Consider the following 24,313-nt stretch of genomic DNA (forward strand, 5'->3'; position numbering starts at 1 on the left):
TTTAGAGTAGTCATATCTGGTGATTCCATCATCTTGAAATTTAGGTATTTATGTAATTTTCACTTTTCATCATCAAATAAAGAGCATATTATCAAGCATACTTTGTTCAAAGTTGTGATGAAATTAAGGGTACTTTTGGGATACTTTTTTTTTCTCTCAAAATTGGTAAAAATTTGGATGGGAATTGATCCGAGTTTGTTCCTAAGATTTAATTTTGTCATTTTTGGGTATCAAGGACCTTACCCAATATATATATATATAAAGAGGTTTATTTGCAATAGCTTTGATTTTTATGTTTGGAAACTTTCTTTAACAAAAAAAAAAAAAAAAATTAAAAAAACCAAGGATAAAATTGATATTTTTAAAGAAATTAATCAAATACAATATTTTCTTACAAATCCTCCCACATTTAAGTCTCTTGAATTACTTTTTCAATACACATAAAACTCATTAAAAAATTGTTAGGATGGAGTTCTTAAAAATATGACATGATGTAATAAATTTGAAATTCATTATTTAATAATATTCCATATTCACTTTTATCTATCATTGTTTCATGTATTACACTCTATGAGCATTTTTGTATGCATCTTTTGCATTGTGCGTAACTTGGGTATATTAAGAATTACACAAAAGATTCAAGTCACAGATTTTATTGTAAATAGATAACTTATTCATAGTCAATTCGTAGGCTTAGGTAACCCATTAGAGGTTGTAGTGTACCACCTCTCAATTAGAGGGATGGCTAGTTTTAGCTATTAGGATTAGTTTCCCATGGTGAGTACACTAATGCGTATGGTTACACATTAAACAAAACCTATGGTGAGTCATGACTTAACGTTATCAAGTAGTCATAACCTCACTAAGTTGTTTTATTATGTTGTCTCTTAACTTTGAAATAATATTGAGTTTGTGCTAAAGTTACCAATAGTTTTGACTTGTTAATAAGTTCATAAGTTGATCATATATTCTTTATAGATTAGGTCAGTGTTGCTGGAAGCCGATGGCAGTATTTGTTCTCAATAGAGGTACCATGATAGCTCATGAGATTGAGATAGAGTGTCCCCCTGAGTGATTTTAATGAGGTGTGTTCATAGAAACTATAGTCATAATAGTTTCTTAAGAGAAACTTGACATAGGCTTTTTGAAACTAAAACATGTCAGTTGAATATACAAAAGAAGAATTTATAACTCAAGGATAGTAAAGTTGGTTTTCAAATACACCAATTCATGGAAAGATTAAACGCAACAAATAGTAGACCACGAACCTGAGCACATAATGCCTATTGTTATTTATATAGGATACTCGAGTTCAGTTGATTCTTTATAGTTGGATGTTGAATCAATTTTAGAATTAAATTCTAAGGGAGTTAGTACTCCTATGAGTCTCAATAGTCCTCGCTCTAAGCTCATATACCTTATTGGTATGAGTTATAAAGGTCAGATTGACTCTAGATTCACTTTTGTGCATAAAGGCGTTTTAGTAATTACATAAGGTTGCACAAAAATAAGTGAACAAAGTCTTTGAATTTAGCTAATTAATTAATGAGTGGACCATGTTAGGTTAATTAATTAATTAATTAATTAAAACTCAATTTAGGTTAAATTAAATGACCCAAACCACATGTGGATTCAAGTCACTTAAGCCTAGTTATGAACCTATAAATACCCCAAAATTTATATCACTTTTTTTATCTTCGACCATCCAGAGAGAGAATTATAACTTCTACTCATCTTTCCTCTCCATTGGAAGTATGCTAAAAATGAGGTTAAGTCATTGAGCGAAAATTGCGTGAAAGATCGTGGGTTTACGAGACTTCCAACAATTTCAAGATCGTCTTCAATACTTGGAATTTAAGGTTTAAAAGTGTCCAAACATAAAAGTTAATACTTTAACTCTAAAGATCAATTTTTTGAAAAATTAATTAGTATTGCTTTCATTACTTAAATCTAAGATGTCAGCGGAAATGTCATACCCGTATTTGAAAGTTCTATTAATGTCCTTAAAAAAAATTATATTTGAGTTTCAAATGCTTATTTTAAAGTCTAAAAAACTCCCCCAACCATGGTTTACAAAATAACCTAAATTAGCCTAGTACTTGAAGAAGATTAGTTATAAATGAAACGGTTTCATATATAAGAATTTCCATATTATATTTGGTTATTAGAAAGTACTAAAGAAAGAAAAGATAATATTAAAAAATAATTTTCTAGTTAATTTCTTTAAAAATAAAATAAAATTATAATTAGTTAGATTTGTCTACTTTTCTAAAACCCATAAACCATGTTGAGAAATGTGATATCTGCATTTGAAAGTTCTATTAAATATCCTTTTAAAAGGTTGTATTTGACCGTCACAAAACTCTCTTAAGCATGGCTTACAATAAATACAAAGTATATATTTTTTTGAAAATACACCCAGACTTGGGCAAGAAATCCAATTGTTGAATGGGCTCGTAGACAACTAGAAGGCAAAGTCCATGGGCACGCACAAGGGGCCAGAAAGAAAGTGAGAATGTTAAGATAGAAAGGGATGAGGCCCATTCAAAGCCTCTGAACAAGCCAACTCACATCAAAATACTAGCTTGCTTCGATAACACATTAGAAAGCATATATTAGACCAAAACTTAAGATGGAACCTAAGTTATAAAATAAAGAAAACTAAATAAATAACTTTTTTATATCAAGTATTCAAGAATTATATTGTTCATTTATATCTATCAATTAATGTTGGTTATATTAATAACAACAAAATAATAACAATTCCTACACCATATTCAGCCATTTGGCTAGTCAATTGCACGTATTGACCGTCCAAAAACCTTGTATGAGAACAACCCAGTTCACACAAATTCCACCTTAATATCAGCAAATTATAAAGTTTTATTAATTTTGAGAAATTTGAGAGAAAAAATAAAAAAATTTTAAAAATATTCTTATAAATTATTTTTATATGTTACTTTAAATTCATTTTATTTATTTTAATCTTTAATATAATAATCAAATAATTTAAAATTATAAACTTTTAATTAATTTTAATTATATTTTATTATCTTTGATGTTTTTCATATTATAATCAAACATAAAAATTAAAAATTAAAAAGAAATCATTCACCTTAATATTTTCCTTCAAAAGTTATTTTCAAATAACCTAACTATTTAACAAGGTAAATCACAAATAAAATTATTGACACACGTTATAAAAGATGCACATCCTAAAATAAATAGGGTCAGTCCCCCCTAATTCAAATGAAACTGTCCCTTGCCCCAAAAGTAGAGACCTTGAGCAACCAAATCTTGACCTAATCCATTGGTGGAAGAAGCCAACGTGTGAGACAAGGCTAATAGGCCGTACCCAGCCTGGTTCCTTAGTTGAGATAGACAAGTGGGTTCTTTCTCCTTTAATAGTTCCCACAAAGAACGAGTCCATGCCTCCTATTGCACATGAGTGCATAGAGCCCTCGCAACTTGCCCTCATAGGGGGCACCTATCACTTCCAACATAAAATTTGCTGTTGAAGAAAAATCAAATATTCGAGAAAATTTAAACAATATTTTTCAAAAAAATAAAAAATCACTTTTTAGAAAAAGCAATATTGGACATCTCAACCAAAAACATTCTATAAGTATCCTAATCTACAGTAATTAAGCACACGGTTTCGGGTTTGCTTAGAAAAAGGCCGATGCAAAAAACACAAACATGGGAGTCATCCATCGGCATAAATCGAGAAAACGGCATATTCAGGACCACATCGTTCACAAGTGCACTAATGACTCATTTTCGTGTCGTAAGTAAAGGCGTGTGGTCCTCCGTAGGCTTGCAATTAGTGTTGCTCCCAATTTATGTCTGCATGACTCCTTTCACCTTTTTCTTAAAGATGGTGGTCAATCAACCATGCACATGCCAGAGGTTAAACCTCTGGCCTGTAAACTTAGATCCCACTTTTTCCAGCTAAGCTACTCAGTAACTTCAACTCAGCCCCCCTATATTAAAAAAAGCAACCCTCCACTTCCCACTTTCTCTTTCTGTTTCTTTCAGCATCCGAACACCAAAATCTAAGGTCGAAAAATAACAGCCAGCATCTCCCTAGTTCACACAGCATATGTAACGACAAAACGTGTTTGTCGAATCAAACACATAAATATTCCTCATGAAATCAAGCAAATTCCCACGAAATCAAAGATCGGTTTTAATACCATTTATAATGACTCGGTTTTAATACAATTGATCAATGCATTTCATCACGTTTGAAAAGAAACCGCATGTGTGGAACATGTGTACTCACCTTCCTCTTTTTAGGGTTTTGCCCATATGAAGAAATTGGGTTTCCAGAGAGGAGTATCACTCTTCTTGAATTTCACCACATGGAACATGATAAAAAAAAAGGTTCAGTCCCTTGGAAATGGTCATGGGCCTTGGTTCATTTTTCCCATTACTAAAACCAGTAAAAGAGCAGTACTGCTTCAGTGCTATTCCTATTGGGAACCTAACTTTTATAGCTCTGGATGTGTGAATAATTACCAAAATGAAGGATATCTGTCTATTATATATGTTAGGTTAAATAGCTTTATTAACATTAATGCATAGTAGTACTCTTGTAGTATTGCCTCATTCATTATCTTAAAAGTATCATTGTCATAGCTGTTTCTATGAGCTTTATGCATGTGTGACCAAAGGGCAGCACCATAGTCTTTAGTGGACAATTAGGTTTAGAAGAATTTAATCCTTTTCCCAATATATATGGATAGGGAATGCTTCATAATATCATAAGATTCCACAAAATCCAACCAGGGTCGAACCCTCTCCAACCAAAATGAATACAGATAATTTGTACAAAATTGAAGAAAATTTTCCATTTTTTGTACCAGAGGCCAGAATGGTACCACGTAATCATTTTATAATTTTATGTAAAATAAAGAACATTTATCATTTATGCCTCCTGAGGGGAAAAAAGAGGCATATTGGAAAGTCAATGTGTGGCTCCCAATTGGCATTATTGTTGGAAAGATAAGCTCATAAACTAAGGTGCCATAACAGTACCTATGTAACAAAAGATCAGAAACATTAAAGATTTATAGTGAAATCTAGATCATAAAATAATAAAACAATGATACGGACGAACAAGACTAAAATAGAAAAATATAAACAATGGAAGTTGAAAATGGATAAGGACACCATGTGAGAGGGGATGTCTTCTTATTAAGTATTGAAAACAAGCATATTTTTGTACAGTAACCGAATCCTAAACAGTGGCCTCTTATTGCATCTACAAATAGTAGATTTTACTGATCATCACTGCAAAATGAGACTAGGTGGGCTACCACGATCAATCTTATGTCTTTACGGAATAAAATTTCCTGAGGATACCACCCACACTACCCACATTAGTATAATGTACAAAGAGCGGAGCCAGAGTGAATGATGGTACCCCTATGGGTCTGCTCATCGAGAATATGAAATGGGGGCCATAGTAGAGACAGAGAACCCAAGAAGCAAGAGCTTGACAAGGAAGAGAGAAGTGAGGGAGGGAGACAGGCAGAAATGCAGTAAAAAAATTATGAATAAGTGGCAGATCTTTCAGTTTTTGGTGACCAATTACTCACACTAAGTTCAGATTTCTAATCATATGTGGGGTGGTGGGGGCACCAAGGCTCCAACACACCACGCAGAGGTAGGTAATAGAAAGCTGCCTCTCAAATGCAAAGCACCAAGTTTAAACTTCATTCGCTAAACCCCAACTCCCTTATTATGCAATTCTCCATTATTACTCTTTCAGTTTGGTACTGCATTATTGCACATGCAAGAAGCTGTGGATAACAGCTAAAACTAAGAATTATACAAAATTATTGGAACCCCAAAAACAAAAACCCTAGTTCCTCACACCTTAAATTTAAATGGGTTGAATTTCTTTTTCATTCTTTTTGGTTTTTTTAATACCAAATCACATTGGATGTTGCCCAAATATCCAGCACTAAAGGCCATGGTTAACTTGACTAAAGAGATCTTATCTGATAGCTCCAAGACCCAAGAATCTGCTTTTCTTTTTTCCTTCAATTTTTTTTTAGTAATTCAGAAGATCTTTGGTGGTTTATTTTTTTAATCAGAAAAAACCCTAATCATATGCCTTCTTTTCAGATTTAAAAAAACCTAAAAGCTGGCTAAAGGTCCCACATTTCCAGCTATACCCATTTCCTCTAACCACAGACCCATGCTTTGGTGGTTGGCATTGAGGCTGAGGAAACAAGACTCAGCCCCCCCATAAAACAAGATTACTGACTTCACCAATGACCAAACCCAAAACAACCCAGATGAGGAGGTGGTGGTGGTATGGACAAGAGACACAATGGTCAGTGGTCCTTTCGTCATCTCATTTAATATTCATTATGAACTCTGCTTCCCTTAAAAGGAAAGTGAAATAAAAAAATAAAACCCAAGACAAAACAAAAACCCAATCAAAATCCCACGCTTTATTAAGAGACTGCCCATTAACTATTAGGCTAATCCCACATTATGATGATCCAATTAAAAAAAATGTGGGGGGTCGTGGTCTGAGGTATCATCACAAGGACTCACAATAAACTAAACTAAAGGAATTCCAAATTTGTATACAGACCCAAATGCCCAAATGCCCAAACACCAAGTGTGATTATCCACTTAAATAAAGTAAAGTAAGATTGAATGTAAAAGGTGATACCATAAGCTCTATAAAATAAGCTGCTAAAAATGCTGAAAATATTCTTAAGTGTTTGTATAAGGGAACTGATCATACATGCATATTAGAATATTGGGAAACTACACCACTTTTTGTTTCCTTCTCTCAGACACACAAACACCCAAACCCACAGCCTTCTCTTTTGCTAGTGTGTATTAAGAACAATCCCAAAGCAGAGTGGCAGAGTTGAGAGTTGCCAGTTCCAACAACAGATGCAGAGAAGTTAAAGGGAAAGAGATGCAGCAAGCAATTAACAAAAGAAGAAAGGAAATTATCAAAATGAATTCCCTTCTCAGATCGTTGTTATCTCCTCAGCATCATTAATAAAAACTAAACAAGGAAAATTAAAAAAAAAAAAAAAAAAAAAAGGAAAAGGAAAAGAAATAGCTAATTAATAAACTCTAATACAGTTCTTAATCTCTATTTTCTAATGCTTATTTTTCATTGGTGGGGGGAAAGAAGATTGGGAAGGAAGATCAAGAAGATGAAGAAGAACCATTAGTGGCGAGATGTGCAGTGGTAGTATCGTTGTTGTTGGGGTTGGGGTTGGTGTGGTTGTGATTTGGGGTATGGTGGATGGTTTCCATGGTGTGAGGGGTGTTGTCGTTGTTCTCGTTGGTCTCGTTGGTCTCGTTGGTCTCGTTGTTCTCGGTGTTCTCGGTGTTCTCGTTGTTCTCGTTGTTCTCGTTGTTGTCGTCGAGACTGGTTCTGCTGCCATTGACGTCTCGTTTGCCGAAGGTGTTCTTGTTGTTATGCATCCACACCTTTAGAACTCCTTTGTCGACCCCAACTTCATTGCAGAACTCCGCCACTAGCTCTTCGTCTCGCTTCTGCATCTTCCACCCAACTCTCTCCGCGAATTCGAACATCTTCTCCTTCTGCCCTTGGCTGAATTTGGTACGGAACCGCTTCCGCCCGTTGGCGCCCGAGGCGGGGGAAGAGGAAATGGGAGGGGCGTTCTCAGGGGGGCCGGAGATGCCTGCGGAGAGAGCGAGCAGCATGTGCGGCGCGGAGGGGTAGTAGGAGGAGGAGATCGGCGGCGGAGAGGGGGAATTGGGGCTGCGCGGGCGCGGCGGGGGAGGCGGGGGCTGGTGGCGGTGGTGGGGCTGGTACTCGATGACGTGGGTGGTGGGGGGCGGGTCGTCCGGCTCTCGGCGGTGGAAGTTCCGGTGGCACCCGCAGGCAGCGCATTTCAGCGAGGTCGGGTCGGCTGAGGTGGCGGTCGGCGAGGGCATGAACTCGCCACACCCATCCAACGCGTGGCCCCCCAAGCTAGCCGCGTGGTTCTTGAGACATTCCTTGTACGCCACCACCACCTGGGGCGCCGCGAAATGGTGGTGGTGGTGGTGGTGTTGTTGGTGCCGCTTCAACACCCCGTTCGTCAAGGACAACCCCTTCCTGGGTTGGATCTGCGTCGGCGTCTCTGTCTCGGCTTCCGGACTCTTAACACCGCCACCAACGGCGGCCCCAGCGCCAGTATCAGCAACAACAGCAGCAGCAGCAGCACTCACCTCCATGCTTCAATACTCAAAACCCCTCATTAGGGTTTCCCCACCCATCCAAAATCAAAATTCCACAACCCACAAACCCAAAACCTTAAAAAAAAAAGAAAAAGAAAAAGAAAATAGTTGGTTTTTTTCAGCTGAAGAAATTTTTGTTGTTGATGATGATGATGAGTGATGACTGTTGAGAGTGTTGATAATAAAAATCTCGGTTTTGTGGTTGTCCTTCTTAACCACTTGTTTTTTTAACTCTGGTTCTAATCCATGGTTAACTTGCTGACCCCACCCAGGGTTAGATGTTGTGTAATAAATACACCTGCCGCTCACTCCCCCACTCCGACTCCACCCACCGAGTCACCGAGTTCCCACTGCCTAACCCAACACCCAAAAGCAGAGCCTGCAATTCTGAGACATGACTGTAACCCATCTTAATTTTGTCAAGTTGCAGTAAGGGCTGGGGCCTCCCTTTTTTTAACTGTTAATCTCCCTTCCCCCTTTGATTTAGACTCCTCAAAATCTCCAATATGTTATTAGTCGTAGTAAAGAGACGTATTTGACCTTGATTGCCATCATCCAATATCATGGATTTAGCTTTTGCCTAACAAATTAACAATCCAGTCGCACCAAGAGGGTAAAGTGGAAAAATGCAATTAAAGTGGTGGTTGAATGGTCTTTTACTGCCAAATTGGTCCGTTTTATCAAAATTAGGGAATTTACGTCACTAAAATCTGACTCTACCCGTATAATTAAAGATATTTTTGTCGGCTTTCACAGAATTTCTCGACGTTGAAGGGCTTCCCGAAACGGCACCGTTTTGGACTACGCCCTTCATCCCGACAAATCCACCCCTCCGAGCTGACCGTTATTTGGGTTTGTACCTCTAGGTACCAGGACCAAAAACATCCTCAAGAATCCGGAAATGACGGTTCAGTCCCTCCCATATTTGGCGTTTCTGGTCCACTAGACCGGAGCTTTTGGTCATTCGCCTAACTTACTACCTTTAAAAAAGATAATTCATTAGAGCCACCTGTCAAAGCCTCTCCCAAAGCCCGACACGTGTACAACACCTCATCTACAGCTGCCACGTACTCTGAATAATTAATAAAGAAATCGTTAGAAATAAATCCCCAGTAATTAAAAAGGGGGAGTATAGGAGAGATCATAGGGTACTTTGCAGCACACCCTATTATCTTGCTTTTCCTGTTCCGAAACCGTTGAGTGCACTGACTTTATTGTTATTTAATATTTTTCGAAGCATCAAGCTCTTATTAAATAAGTTTCAGCCAATAGGATCATCCCATCAGAATAGGACGACGTCATCAATCCAATCATGCAGCAGCTAAGGTTTAATCATCGGTGCGCGTGTACTCAACCGCTCGCATTGAAACTCACAACCTGTAGCAAAATATTAATATTAGGGCGTGGTACAAAAGCCATTTGACTTTTTTGACTTACTTACGTGGCAGATTTAGAGTGGCGAGGTACAACAGCACTGGCAGAGGCTGGGAGGATCGTGGGGTTTGTGTTTAATGGAGTTTGAGCCGTTTGATGAGTGGACTCTTAAATGTGGGAGCAGACGACATGTACGGTCACGATACTGCAGTGAGGAGAGGGGCCCCCGTTGGTGGACTGAATCCCAACTCCAAGCGTTAAGGTGTGGGGCCTGTAGACGATCATGTGCTCTTACCATGACAGAGATCATGCCCAGGAGTATTCATCATTTTTTTTGGTTAGATTTTCTTTTTCAATCTCTCATTTGAAGAAAAATGTAGGGTCGACGTATTTTTCAAAAAAAAAAAATTGTTTTTTAAATAAAAAATTTAATCATATACACCCTCTATCCCTCAAGCCTACCTCATAATTAAACTTATGTACAATTAAAACATTTTTCAAATAATATAATTATTTTATAAAATTACAACGACACACACATATTTTATAAAATCATATAAAAAATTAAATCAAATGAAAGATCGTTTTCTTTATAATGACTTACTCCCCTTCACAAAGATATTATCTGCTTTTTTTCTTTAAAATATTTTTTTAATAAATTATATTTTGGGAATAGCTTGAGAATAAATAAATAAAAAAAGAAAAACATTTTTATAACTTTTAATGATATTAAAAACTTGTTTGGAGGTTATTTTAATTAAAGCATTTTTAATGTATCATATTTTTATTAATTATATTTTCATTAAAAATATTTTTAAAAAAAGTATTTAATATTTTAATATAAATTAAAAAATAATCATAGTCAAAACTTACCTAGAACTTTAAATTTTAAAAATTTATCAAACCCTTGTTTCCATTTCAAGAATTTAAAAAAAAAAAAAAAAAAAAAACTCTTAATGTTGTCAAAATCACCCTTAGGAAGCTAATAACATTGATTTAGATGATGGAATTATTTTTGTTTGGTCATCTCATGATTTTGACTGCAAACTACATATGTTTGTTTGTTCGAAACCCTAAGACAGATGGCAGAGAACATGAAGCTTTTTGATTGCTCCCTGTTTGGTTGTGGGGAACATGGGAGGTGAAAAGGTTCCTATTAAAATCACATTACCAAAAGATATTATTATTATGACGAAAGGTGGCAAGGTCCCCAATCAATGCCACAATGTGGAAAGCTCATCTACCAAAATGATTTTGGGCAGATCAAATACATATACCCTATTCTCTAATTTTTCTCATGTGCTTCACCTATCATTTAGTCCCTACCTTTCACATTTTCTTTTTTAATAAAATCATGGAACAAAACTTGTATTTATCCAAGATTTTAATTGTTGGTCGTCTTGTTTTTTTTTTACCAAGATTTGGTGTATCGATTATATTTCAAGATGTCAGACTTTATTATTAGAGGTTGAATTTTGTTCCATGTAGTGGAAGTTGTTGGTGTACTAGGAGGGAGGTATTATGGTCCGGTCCAAATATATTTAGAAATTAAAATTTTAACCTAAGTTTTGAATCAAAATATTTTTAAAATATAGTTGTCAAAATGGGTACAAGTACAACCCACTAACTAATTGATTAAGGATGCAGTAACCCATCAAAACCCAAACCTAGAGGAGTTAGAATGGTAGAAAATTTGGAGAAGCAAAGGCAATGAAGGGTGGAAAATTTTTGAAAAGACAGATGAGGGGGTAGGCATGGGTTAGAACTTACATTGGCTAAAGAAGTGAAGCCTAGCCTAACACTAGGAAATGATTTTCCTGGGGAAATTCCAAAACCAAGACAGTGCCATCTCAGGAAAAGGAAAGTGCAGCAACCTTGGAGGGAAATGACTAGACTCCATTGCCCTTTTTTTTCACTCCCCATTCCAAAATTTTCTCATGGGAATGTTCTGTCATTTCCATTTCCTTAATTTCCAATTCCTCCCAAAACCCTTTTTTAAATCATTCATCATCACCTTTGATGTCAAGTCACAGCAATCTCTGAATCCAAACAGGGATATCACTCAGTGTGGACCCCACTATTCTTATGGTTGAAACCATTTAATTCTGAAATTAATGTTTGTTTTTTTGTTTTTTTTTTTTTTTTTTTTCCAACTTCTTTGCTGGATCTTGAAGTAAAATTATGAATCATTGAAATTGTTGGCCATATGCTTAAATGATTATTTTCTATTAATTTTAAATTCAGATAATTTTTAAATTTTTGTGGCCAATAATTTTCAACATAAATGCAGAGCTTGACTTGGGGCCTCTGTCTCAATTCAAATTCAAAATTATAATTTATTACTTTGACTTTTATCTCAAATATACACCCTTTTTAACAAACAATGTACATTTTGGATTTAATAAATTTAAAATTTTCATATAAAAATCTTATTATCATTGAATTCAATTGTTACCCAATTTATATATTTTTTTATTAATTTAACAAAATATTACAACTATTATCTCCAATAATTTTTTAATATCACATGTTAATATTAATATTAAGCTTAAAAGAGTCTTCAATGAAAAGTGATACGAGCTGATTTCAATTTGTCATTTATTTTATTTATTTAAAAAATTAAAAAATAAAACTTCAAACATCATCTAATTGTTTATGTATTTACTAAACATCGTACTTATATGGATATTTTTATCAAATTATTTTTAGAGTTTTCTTTTTTATATTATTTTAAAAATAAATAATAAATAATAAATAATTTAAAAAATAATTATAAAAAAATGAATGAAGTAAAATTACAATATATATGAACTATGACATAAATCTAAATCTCAATCTTAGGTTCATGGAATCTATATCAACTTTTTTCTAATATCTTTAATCATTAGATACAGACTCCATATGCTTATCTTCAATAAAATAGCAATATGCATTTACAATCAAAATGCACCATCCTACAAACCATCAAATTTTATAAAAGTTCCTCACCATCTCAACATCAAAAATAAAAAGTAAAAAGAAGAAAAGGGTGAAGAGCATGTGAAAGAGGGATGAATTTTCTGAAATAACTCAAATAATTTTGGAGTGTAAAAAATCTATTCATGTTGAGTCACACTCAAGTCTTTTCCAAACAAACATGATGAATCATGTATGATTGATGTAAGTGGTATAGTAGAAATTCCCCATGGATGTAAATATAAAAATTTAGGACAAGGACACTTTGTTTTTGGATTTTTCCCAATTTTTACTTTTATCATCCTTATCCTAAATGTCAATTTTTATTTTTCTATTTATTTGTTCCCATACATTGAATCTTATTAAGTATTGTTATCACCATCATCATCATCACAATTCATTTATGCTTTAGAAATCATTGTTCCAATGGGGCAACATCAAACAAACATTTTTTGGTATTAATTTTGATGGTTTAAGCCATTGCTACGAAGATAGGGCTTGAATGATTGTGTAGTTGTCATGTTGACTTTATCAAGATGATAAAAAATAAATTAATAAAGACATAAATGAAGAATGTTAGCTTTGGAATGGTTTCATTAATTGTCATTTGTATTTACACAAAATTTAAGGGATGGTCAAGGGTGATGTGTTATTTTGTGAATTTTGGTCATCTCAATTGTTTAATGGATATTGTTACAACCTCGTTAATTTTAAAACTAAATTACTTTACAATTTAATCTATTTGAAGGGACGGAGTTTTAAAGTTAGCTCACCCTCATAGGATCTCGATCCTTTGTCTCAGCTATCGTGGCATATGTGTCGCCTTATCTAATCAATCTTAGGTCCATGTTAATTCAAATTAGTAAAAGGTTTTTTGTAATTAATTACCATACATGTTCATAATTGAAGATAATATTCCACCTACACAAAACCATAACATCAAATGTCTTTTACTCATGCAACCATCTTCATATATTCTCCTTTTGTCCTTGTTACTTACATGCTTATCTCCAAGTCAAATTATTCTTATATTCGAATGAATACCACTCGATACTTTGAATATAAATAAATAAACAAATAAATAATAAATAAATCTTTTACTTCCACCTTAAACATAAATAACTTGTTATTTTACATAAGTAAATAAAATGAATTAGGGTTTGAGTTCGGGGAAAGTGGTACAAAAACCTTGAGAGTAAAGAGACAAGTGAGTACTCGAGGGATAAAAAAATCTGATGAATAACCTTTCTATCTTAGTTGTTATGTTAGGGTCGTTCGGTATATAATATGTTAGTGATATTTCTTTGATATATCGAGACATTTGAAGTCTTGATTTTTCATAAGGGAATAAAATAAATTAGGGTTTGAGTTTGGGAAAGGGGGTAGAGTAGAGAGACAAGTGGATATTTGAGGGTTCAAATAGGCCAAATTGGGATAATTGTAAAGGTCGTTGTAGTGGAAATAATAGTGGAGTGCACCTCAAAGCCATATGTAAAAGATTCCACAGTAGCCACGATGCCTTAAAACCCTAATGACCACCTCATTAAAGAACAAGACGAACCCTTTAATTGGGTCCAAATTTAAGGTTTTGTTTGGAAAAAAATAAAATGAAATCATGATGACATTGTGCTGTAAATTAGGATAAGACTTGAGTGACATAAAACCTTACGAAAAGGAGTGGATAAGGCCACATGGAATAAAAAGTTGGATGTTAACCCTCCAAGACAAATAATAATAATAATAAAATGGATGTTGTGTAAATTCTTTTTGGAATATTTTATGGGTGTTTATTAAAATTTAATATTTATTATTTAAGTACTTAAATTAACTTAGATTATATTTAAATAAGTGTTTGATAAAACTTAATAGTTATTAATTAATGATTTAAATTGATTTTGAATTAAATTATATTTAAGTTATTAACTTCAAATTTATTATTTAATTTATATTTAAATATTAAAGTTATTTGATAAAATTAATTTAAAATTTGTTCTAAATCATCAAATTGATATATTTATCTTCTTAAATTATAATTAAAACAATAGAGATTAAATAATAATAGAGATTGTAAAGTAACAAAACAAATCGTGAAGCTAACTAGGATAAATGAGGGTTAAAAAAAAATATGGACTTAAGAATAAGTTAATTGTTTTTACTTGTTACTTAAATTTTTTTTTACTTTAAATCATATCATTAAGTTTTTAAGTCATTTTAAGTTATTAAATTAGTTTATCAAACACACACTAAATTATTGACTTCAAACTTTTTACTTAAGTATTACTTTAAGTATTAAAATTGTATGATAAAATTGACTTATAACTTATTTTAAATTATCAAATTGACATATTTATCATTATAAAATTATAATTAGAGTAAAAAATGTTAAGGAATACAGAGGTTGTGGAATAGTAAAAGAGATTATGGAAGTAAAAAAGTAAAATGAAGATATAAAGTTAAGAATAAGTTAATTATTTTTATTTATTATTTAAAGTTATTTTTTACCTTTAAGTTATACTATTAACTTATTTTACTAAACATGGTTAATTACTTAATAACTTAAATTAAATCTTACCTTAAGTTATTAAGTTGTTTACCAAACATCCATTTTGTTGTAATTTTAATCTAATCCCAATAAGTATAAATTAAAGGGAAAGAGATATCAAAATTTTCTTTAAATTTTTTTAAAAAATTTATTTGATATCCTTATTTGGTGTTCGAAGTTAAAATCCATAATTTGAAAGGAAAATTTGATACCATGCAGAAAATTTATGAATAAATCGTAAAAAAAAAAAAAAAAAAAAAAAAAATCCTTTCAACTAATATTATTTTTGCTTTCATTAATTTCTTTTTTTTTTTTTAGTAAAAGTGTAAAAAAAAAGAAAAGAAAAAGGGAGCTTTTAAAAACTAGTTTTAATAAGACCTTACTTTTTAATTGAATTAAAAAATATTCAAAATTATAATACCATCTCACAATATATCATCGATGTTCTTCACTATAGCGAGATCATAATCAAAATTATTTTCATGAGTTTCTATTTAATTACTTGAAAAATTAAATATTCAAATAAAAAAAAATCTATAAGTGGATGAATAATAATTAGAATTCTTCTAATCCCATCACTTGAAAATGAACTATGAAAATGGTGACTTAGCTACTATCGATCTCACAAGCAAAGCCACTAGCTCAATGGACAAGTCACATTTCTTACATGTCGAATCAATAACGATGTGATTTAAAAAAAATATTATAATAAACCTTATTACAATAAATATCCTAAATATTTTTTTGTTTATTTTTTTGGAAATGTCACAAAATTATTGTGATTTGATGTGGGCCTACAATGAGTGAGGTGATTGGGTGGTTTCCATTAGTGGGCCAATGGGCTGGGCTCCTGATGAAATTTGATTAGATGGGTATGATTAAGTAGTAAGTGGGTCTCTTGGAAGCACAGCCCATGGTTGAAGGAAAGAACAGTGAGCTGGCCCATGGGTTGATTTAAGGGAATAGGTTCAGCCCATCCATACAGATATGGGCCATATGTCTAATTTCAAGGTCCAGGAAGGGTTTGTAGTGGGCTTGTGGAATTTTGCCCAAAAAAGGGCTCTGACAATTGTACTAAATGCCCTTCTGCAGAGGAAATGGAACCAACACTGATGGCATCTGTTGAACAACATTTACTTGCCTCTTCCTAATGGGCCTACATACCCTTCGAAAGGGCACTGCCCCAATAAATGCGTCCACTGGAGAGTCCTTAACTGAAATTTTAAAAACTAAATAATAAGTTGATAAATTAATTTTATATATTATTTTAAACTCATTTTACTCATTTTAATTTTTTTACTTAAATATTAAATAATTTAAAAATACATAATATTTTAATTAATTTTAATTATATTTCATTTTCTTTTCTATTTTCTTTATAATAAAATCAAATATAAAACATTATTATCAGATCCCAAAGGATCCAACAAAAACACAAACAATTCACAACTTCATCCCCGCAAATAAAAAATTAATAAAAATAAAAACGGAGAAAGAAAAGTGCACAGAGTCATGAGATTATGGGCCATGAACTACGATAATGGTGAATAATTTTGCACCCATGTGGGCCTTGAAACATTGGCACATGCAACCACGTGAGAGCTCCAGTGCCATATCCATAACTTTATCCTCCTTTTTCCATACTGTACCCTGCAATTCACTACCCTTCATCTCTGGACCCCTTTTTTTTTATTTTTTGTTCAAATTAGACTCCAAATGTGTATTAACCCTAACATCAATTATTCGGGTGCAAAAATATCGCTTTTAAGCTTATGCGACGATTTTCCCAAATAATAGTTCAAAAAACATGATATTAATATCATAAAATATTTAACCTATTTTCATCGAATATCAATTAAACAAATTGTCCCGTGTTATTGCTATATATCAATTAATTCTTAGAACAAACTTGTTGGTTTAATCTCTAGCATCATAAATTATATAATTGATCCTCATTAGCTGTCGATTACTTTCTAGAGAAGATCAAAATAAAAATGATGGTTCTTAGAATAGATATGTCGGTGTGATACCAAATGTCATAGATCGTGTAATTTATATATCAATTAATTTTTAGATAAAATAATCAAACCGTTTCATGGGTTACGGATTTAAGATCAATAATAGTGATTAATCATGCGTACAAGTTGTTGAAATATAGTATACGGACGTGAATGAATGCAATGAGGGGAGTCATGGGGACTGCAGAGCCACTATGCATTTTAATTTAATAAATTGGGTCCTGCCCATTTGCCAATTTGCCATTTCCATGTGATGTGGTTAATGGCATGCACATGCCTTATTTTTCTCCCTTCAATGAGTAAGCAGGCTTATTTCTACAATGAGCATTGATTGCAGATAGTTTCATTCTTCATGGACAATATTCCATCATTGGACTTTATGTTAATTGGTCAATTTAGTACGTATCCAAATTCCTCCTTCAATCTCATAATCACATATGTGATGTAAATACTACTTTTTATTACCATAGTGAATATCATATAGTAATTTTAAGAATTAATTAGGTAATTCAAAAGTATTTAAAAAAACATACGACCTAATAATGTACAATATATGATTAAATTCAAGTAATATGACCAAGTTACGAAATCTATAATTTTTTTTTATCATAATCAATTAAATCATGAACCAAAATTCAATAGATGACATTAAAATTTTAGCATGGTATGAAAAATCGTTTATACTTCTATCGACTTTTGGAAAAATAGATCATAATTTCCCTCAAATATAATAAGGGAAGCATCTTTACTTCATTAAATTTTTTTAAAAATCTTGTAATTATTATTATTATTATTATTATTTTTTAAGTTTTGAAAATGTTGTAACAAATTTTTTTCTTCAATAAAAATATTTATAAAATATAATTTTTAAAAATGACTTTAGAAAGTTTATCCAATATTTCATTTACATAAGCAAACACTTGGAATAAAGGCATGTTGGCAATTGTATTTAAAAAAAAAAAAACAATTATGTTATGCTTAGTTCCAAAAAAATTACATCAAGAAATTTTTTTTTTAATTTTCATAAAATTTTAAATTATTTAATCTTTATATAGATAAATCAAATAAGTAAAAAAAAATTAAATATACAAAAATAATTTACTAACTTTAAACTTATTTATTATTTTTCTCAGCTTTTTGTCCTTTGCATTTTTCTTAAAACTTTGTGGGAACAAACTTAGCCTTAAAAGATAAATTTTAAAAATTTTAAATTGTTAAAATGAAAAATAGTGGAAGGAAGATCTTCTTGATAAACTTTGTTAAGAAAAAAATATCATAAAAGATAATAATTGAGGTGGGTTTGATTAAAAAAACATAAATAAATAAATAAAATTCACTTTTTCAACATCTACCATCATCGTAGGCATGTGAGGAAGCAGTGTAACCATAAATAAATCAATGATTTAAAAACATATATAAAAAGGAAAAATAGTACTATTTCGATTCAAATAAATCTATTATTATGTAGAATTAGATTTGAAAAATCTAAATTCACGTGTTTACATTTCAAATCATGGACCCACATAATTTGATCATAAATTAAGGAAGTGACATGCATTTTTTAACTTTTTATTTTTTTATTTTTTTATTTTTATTTTAATTTTTTTTATTAAAAAAAATCAACCATGGTTTAAATAAGACACCTAAGCCACTAGTGCCCATGTGATGCTTATCAAAGTAGACCCAACACACAAATATCAAATAAATAAACAAAGGCAAATAAAGGCAACTAAAAAATAAAATAATATAAAATATTTCTATTTTCTTATAATATCTTTTTACTTTGATGAAGTGGTTAAAAGAAAATTTAAAAAATAAAAAAAGAAGATGAAGAATCATGTAATGTTTTTTTGGTCTAAATCATAGACAAATTATGATAATATCCAAGTCTGGTTGACCTAATTTGATTTAACCAAATAAAAGGTTATGGGAGCAATTTTTAAAAGTTTATACAAGAAAAAAATATTGAGATAACTTGAGAAAAAAAGTTTTTTTAAAAAATAAGATGAAAGACATTTATGTTATAAAACGAAATTATTATCGATTTTAATGTGATTCTATTTGCGACTCAAGGTAAATAATTGAATCGTGAATTTTTTTTTTTTTTTGAATGTTAAGTTTTTTGAAAAACTAATTCAAAGTTTTTTTAAACTATCAAAACTCAAATTTGAGTTGTCGAAAATATATGATAAAATATAATTAATTAAATAATAAATAAATAAGATTAAAATATAGAGTATAGTGCATTTTAAATTTAAACAAACGAGACTTGGATATGGATGAATATAAATAATAAGAATAAGTTACAAAACAATCATACAATGGTTAATAAAATAAACTGATATCAAATTGCTATTGGACCGTTCAAAGTGTAGGGTAAAGTCGAATTCACTAAATACAAGAAAATTAATGAGACAAAAGGATGAAAGGTAAAAATCCATGGAGCAGCCATTATTGAAAAAGGAGGAAGCTGGGTGAGTAATCGTCGGAGAGATGTCGGTGAGCGTAATTGCCGGTGGTGTACGGTTGGAGAGGATGGGATGAAGCGGATAAAAAAAAAAAAAAAATGGTAATATCAGGCTTTTGTCCCACACTCATGTGCCTGGGTCAGAGTTGTGCACATGCTTTGATGCAGAATAGGAGTCGGTTGGTGGGCCTTTTCTTTCAACTCCCCCCTCCTTTTAGTCTCTCTCTTTATTTATTTATTTATTTATTTTAATTATATATATATAAATAAAATTAATTAATTTGGTTACAGATTTCGCTTTTCCTTTTGAGTTTCTCTTCCCTGAGGACAGGGCCCACCTCCACCTCCCTCATAAGTCATAACCACCTTCTCCACCTTCCTTTATTACCATTTACACGCTGTCCCTTCATCCTTCACTCTTTGTAAGATCACTTAAACACCAACCATTTATTCCCCCTCCTGCCCTCCATAAATATTCTTGTACTCTTTTTTTCTTTTTTTCTTTTTTTTTTTTAATAATAAGACATAAATTTATAAGATTATTTTATAAAATAATAAAATAAAAAAAATACAAAATAATGGATTGTCAAACACAAAGCCATCAATTTTATAATACATTGTTAAAAATTCTATCAATTTTTAATTTATATCAAAATTCTCCTCAAAAGAATCATATGAAAAAAACTTTTTTTATTCTTCTTAAAATTGTTTTTAATGAATATGGTATCAATAAAAGCCGATGGGGAAGTGTTTTTAAAAACATTAGACCTATAAAACTTTGGTATTTAAAAAGATTCTAATTTAAAAAAAATAAAAAATCACTTAAATCATTTATTAAGTTATTATTTTAAAATTTATTTTTATATTAAATTCATCTTATTTCAACGTATCAAAATCATCTCATTTAAAATTCAATTAGCACACGAGATTGATATCGGCTCATCTAAAAACCAAAATATTCAATAATTAATTATTTCATGGAAAAAAAAGTTTTATTATCTTGTTCATTTCTTTCATATTAGGCTGAATTTATTATATAATTTGTTATATTTTTAAAGATTTTACACGCGTCAAAGTCTGATTGGTGACCTGGAATTCGATACCCAAAAATTGACCCCTAGGGTTTTGTAAATTGTTACTTGTATCATTGGTGCAGAGAGAGGATTTGCATTTATGACAGTTTTCAGTGTAAAAGCTAAGGGCATTTTCGGATTCCAAAAACCAACTCGGATTTACAGGTAAACCAGGATGGTTCTTCATCAACACAGAACACCTACTCGCGCACACAGAGAAAGCTCTCAACTTTCCACGGTAGATGAACATGTGTCATTGTGACAGGTGTCAGATCCATAGGAGCGAGGGAAGAGAAAATCCTAGGCGAGCGAGTGCGAGTAACGCTCTGTACAGCATCCAACTTCCATAGATATTTCTCTATATAATGCCAATTCATCCACTCCACTCCACACTCACCCCCAAACCCCTCTCCTCCTTCATTGCCTTTCTCCTTTGTCATTGTCTTGCTTCCAGATTTCTCAGGGAGGGGGTTTGTCCGAAGCATTGGATCGCCATGGCGAAGGTGTTTGCGCTGTTTCTCTTGGCTCTTCTCGTCATTTCCATGCTTCACACCACTGTGAGTCTCGTCGAACCAGAAATCACTAATGAGAGAAAAGGAAAGGAATGTGTGTTGGTAGAGGTCTTTTTATTGACCGCTTTTTGTGGTGTTTGTTTCAGGTTTTGGCTTCCCATGGCCATGGTGGTCACCACTACGACCAAGTAAGCTTGCTTTCTCGCATTTTCTTTTGTTTCTCCTCCATGGTTTTAGGATTGTGTGCGAGTGTTGTTTTGGAAGTTTGTTTTCTGAACAAATGCGGTTGTTTTGTTTGTTTGTTTGTTTTCTCAGAAGAACTATGGTCCGGGGAGTCTGAAGAGCTTCCGTGAGTTCCGAACTTTGTTTCTATCGCCTTTCTTTTCATTTCCGTTTCATTATTTTTCTCAGGAAAAAAACAAACAACATCACGAATTGAACGAATTAAATATGAAATTATTTTTGTGGAGGCTAAAATGTGCCATAACTCGCTAACTCATTTTTCCTTCTCATTTTCTCGGAACAGAAAATGTGAAAGACAAAAGTAGGAAAAAAAAGGCGAAAAATGCAAGTGAGCAAGAAATTGAATTTGCAGAGGCTAATATGCACCCTTGCATTTCTCACTCGTTAACCCATTTTTCTTTTCTTTTCTTTTCCTTCCATTTATAATTTCTCGGGGAAAAAACAAGGAAAAGAAAAACATGAAACGCCGTCTTTCGAACGAAATGATATTTCCAAAAGCTATCATGCGCCGTGGTGCGCATGATTCCTTGCATTTTTTGTCACCCGCGAAATCGCCCTCCAATCACGGATGTCGTAACCTCCAAAAATTTCCACCTAATTATAGCCCCATTATGCCCTTGAATAAATGCTCTAATTACCACAGTCAAAACGATTTGACCGTGGTCAAGACTCAACCGTCATCGAAAACCCCCCAAAAGTAAAAAGGGGTAAAAACAGAAACAGATTTTTCTTTCCTTTTCTTTTAATTCTTTTTTTGTCAAAAAGCCAAATGGTAATGATGCAGCTTTTGTATTGTTGTGGTGCGAATTGACCAGAATGCCCGTCACAGTGCTCGAGGAGGTGCGGCAAGACACAGTACCACAAACCTTGCATGTTCTTCTGTCAGAAATGCTGCAAAAAGTGCCTGTGTGTTCCCCCAGGGTATTATGGTAATAAAGCCGTCTGCCCATGCTACAACAACTGGAAGACCAAGGAAGGAGGACCAAAATGCCCCTGATTTGTTCCCTTATTTACCCATATTTATCATATAGTGTTGCAGTAGTACTAAGTACTAACTAATATATGAATATGTCAAGTGTCGTAGGCCTCTTATGGTCTGCTGGATTTTGCAGTATCTGGGTATTTTTGGAAAATCGAGAATGACTCGAGTGATCGATCATGATGCCATGGAGTCACTCCATTGGGGTTTGTCCCTAGGATGAGAGTGGCTGATCTATCATGTTGTATTTGTTATTTTGATTTTTACTTATATGAGAATTTTATATGTTTAGGGTCTTCCATTTATGAGATGTAGTTTGTTTGTGGCTTTTCCTAAATTCTACCTGCCACGGGGCCAGCTTTACAAAAAGAGTAGCATCACCATCATCATTAAAGAGAGTTGCACATGGATCCATCCATGAAAGATATTTCCTTTTTTCTCTCTCGATTGGGGGCCAGCTTTAATTATGACGTTGACCCAAAGATTCAATTCAAGCACATCATAGACCCCTGTTTGGATTGGCTTTGAGTTGAGAAAATTTAGCCACATTGATGTGTGTGAGTGAGCACGTCTTCCTAGTGCAAAGCAATTGCTTCTTGTGGAAGCTTTGAACAAATTATGGCTGATTTGTAACTAAAGCCAAATCCGAAAAAGCCCAGTAGCAGTAGGGCATTGATTGTTGTATTTGTCTCCCAACAGGGAAGACACAGTAGGACTTTTTCTAAAAGATCGTAACTTACCTTTTCTATATGCTAAATAAGAAAAATTCTGTTGTACCGAATTGGCACTTATAGAAGATGTAATTTGGATGATTGAAAATGTATGACAATCTAAATTAAGAGATAATTATATAAATAATAAAAAACTAATGTATAAGTAAATAAGATCGTGACCAAACAAATAAGAAGAAAATACAAAAAAATAAATTAATTAAAGTATAAAATAATAAGATGACATATGGATAAAAACCAATAAAATCTAATGCGGAGTCATGACATTATATGATTGTCATATTTTTAAAAGTAATGAAAACTAAAATATATATAGTATGATATAATGTGACAAGACATGATTGATCATATTTTCCAATATTTACCAAATCAAATCATATAGATGTAAATTAGGTATATGGGCTATCACTTGCTCCAAATGGGACCACAACAATGAAAGAGCAAAAAAAAAAACAAAAGAGGTTTGGCAAGCTGAATTCAATTTGCAATTTCTAAATATACGCAAATGCGAACTCATTCATTCCGTCGTGTTGTTGTCGTCGTTGATGTTTATTTTTTACCTTTTTTGTGCCATTCTTAATAATTATTTTCAAATTTAGACATTTATCTTATATTTGACTTTGAAAATTTGAAAAAAATGTGATGGAAAAAAAACGTGGAAGAAAATAAAAGAAAAGAGAAAAATAAATTTCAACTTAATATATTATTTTACATGTTTTTAAATTTATTTTATTAATATAAAGAATAAATAATTTAAATATATGTAGATATTTTAACTATTTTTAATTAAATTTATTTTTTATATTGTTTATGGTAAATCAATTATGAGAAATTATTTTTGCTTGATATTTTCTACTAATTAAATTGCAGAGTTCGATATCGGTGGAAAGAAGTTACCGTGGGGAAGAGTTGAGGCCTCTATGGTGGGAGAAACTTGGGAAAATCTGTGGCCCGTGAGGAAAGGCGAGATGCAGACACTGATTATAACAGAAGGAAGTTCTTGAAGCACAGTTCAGGATGTTGGCCACTGGTAAATGAAACGAGAGAGGCCCTTGTCATTCATGAGAATAGGCTACCATCTGTTGATGATCATGCAAGAAATGGTAAGAGTTGGCAAGAGGCTGACCTTCCAATGGAGCTGCACAGCAGGGACAGTGACAGCGGCAGCGGCAAGGGCAACATAACAA

General features: G+C 32.5%; 2 protein-coding genes across 2 annotated transcripts; one reads left to right on the forward strand and one right to left on the reverse strand.

Annotated features, from left to right (window-relative positions):
* Nucleotides 1-6,705: 6,705 nt before the first annotated feature.
* LOC117929525 (zinc-finger homeodomain protein 9-like) lies at nt 6,706-8,413 on the reverse strand. The gene has a single exon (XM_034849832.1). The coding sequence runs from the start codon at nt 8,227-8,229 to the stop codon at nt 7,189-7,191; it is 1,041 nt and encodes a 346-aa protein (XP_034705723.1). The 5' UTR covers nt 8,230-8,413; the 3' UTR covers nt 6,706-7,188.
* A 12,636-nt stretch (nt 8,414-21,049) lies between these two features.
* Nucleotides 21,050-22,732, forward strand: LOC117931413 (gibberellin-regulated protein 4-like). The gene is made up of 4 exons (XM_034852406.1): nt 21,050-21,218; nt 21,320-21,361; nt 21,489-21,522; nt 22,232-22,732. Exons 1-4 carry the CDS (start codon nt 21,156-21,158, stop codon nt 22,411-22,413), a joined length of 321 nt encoding a protein of 106 aa, XP_034708297.1. The 5' UTR covers nt 21,050-21,155; the 3' UTR covers nt 22,414-22,732.
* The last annotated feature ends 1,581 nt before the right edge of the window (nt 22,733-24,313 follow it).

Source organism: Vitis riparia, chromosome 14, assembly GCF_004353265.1.
Source record: "Vitis riparia cultivar Riparia Gloire de Montpellier isolate 1030 chromosome 14, EGFV_Vit.rip_1.0, whole genome shotgun sequence".
NCBI lineage: Eukaryota > Viridiplantae > Streptophyta > Magnoliopsida > Vitales > Vitaceae > Vitis > Vitis riparia.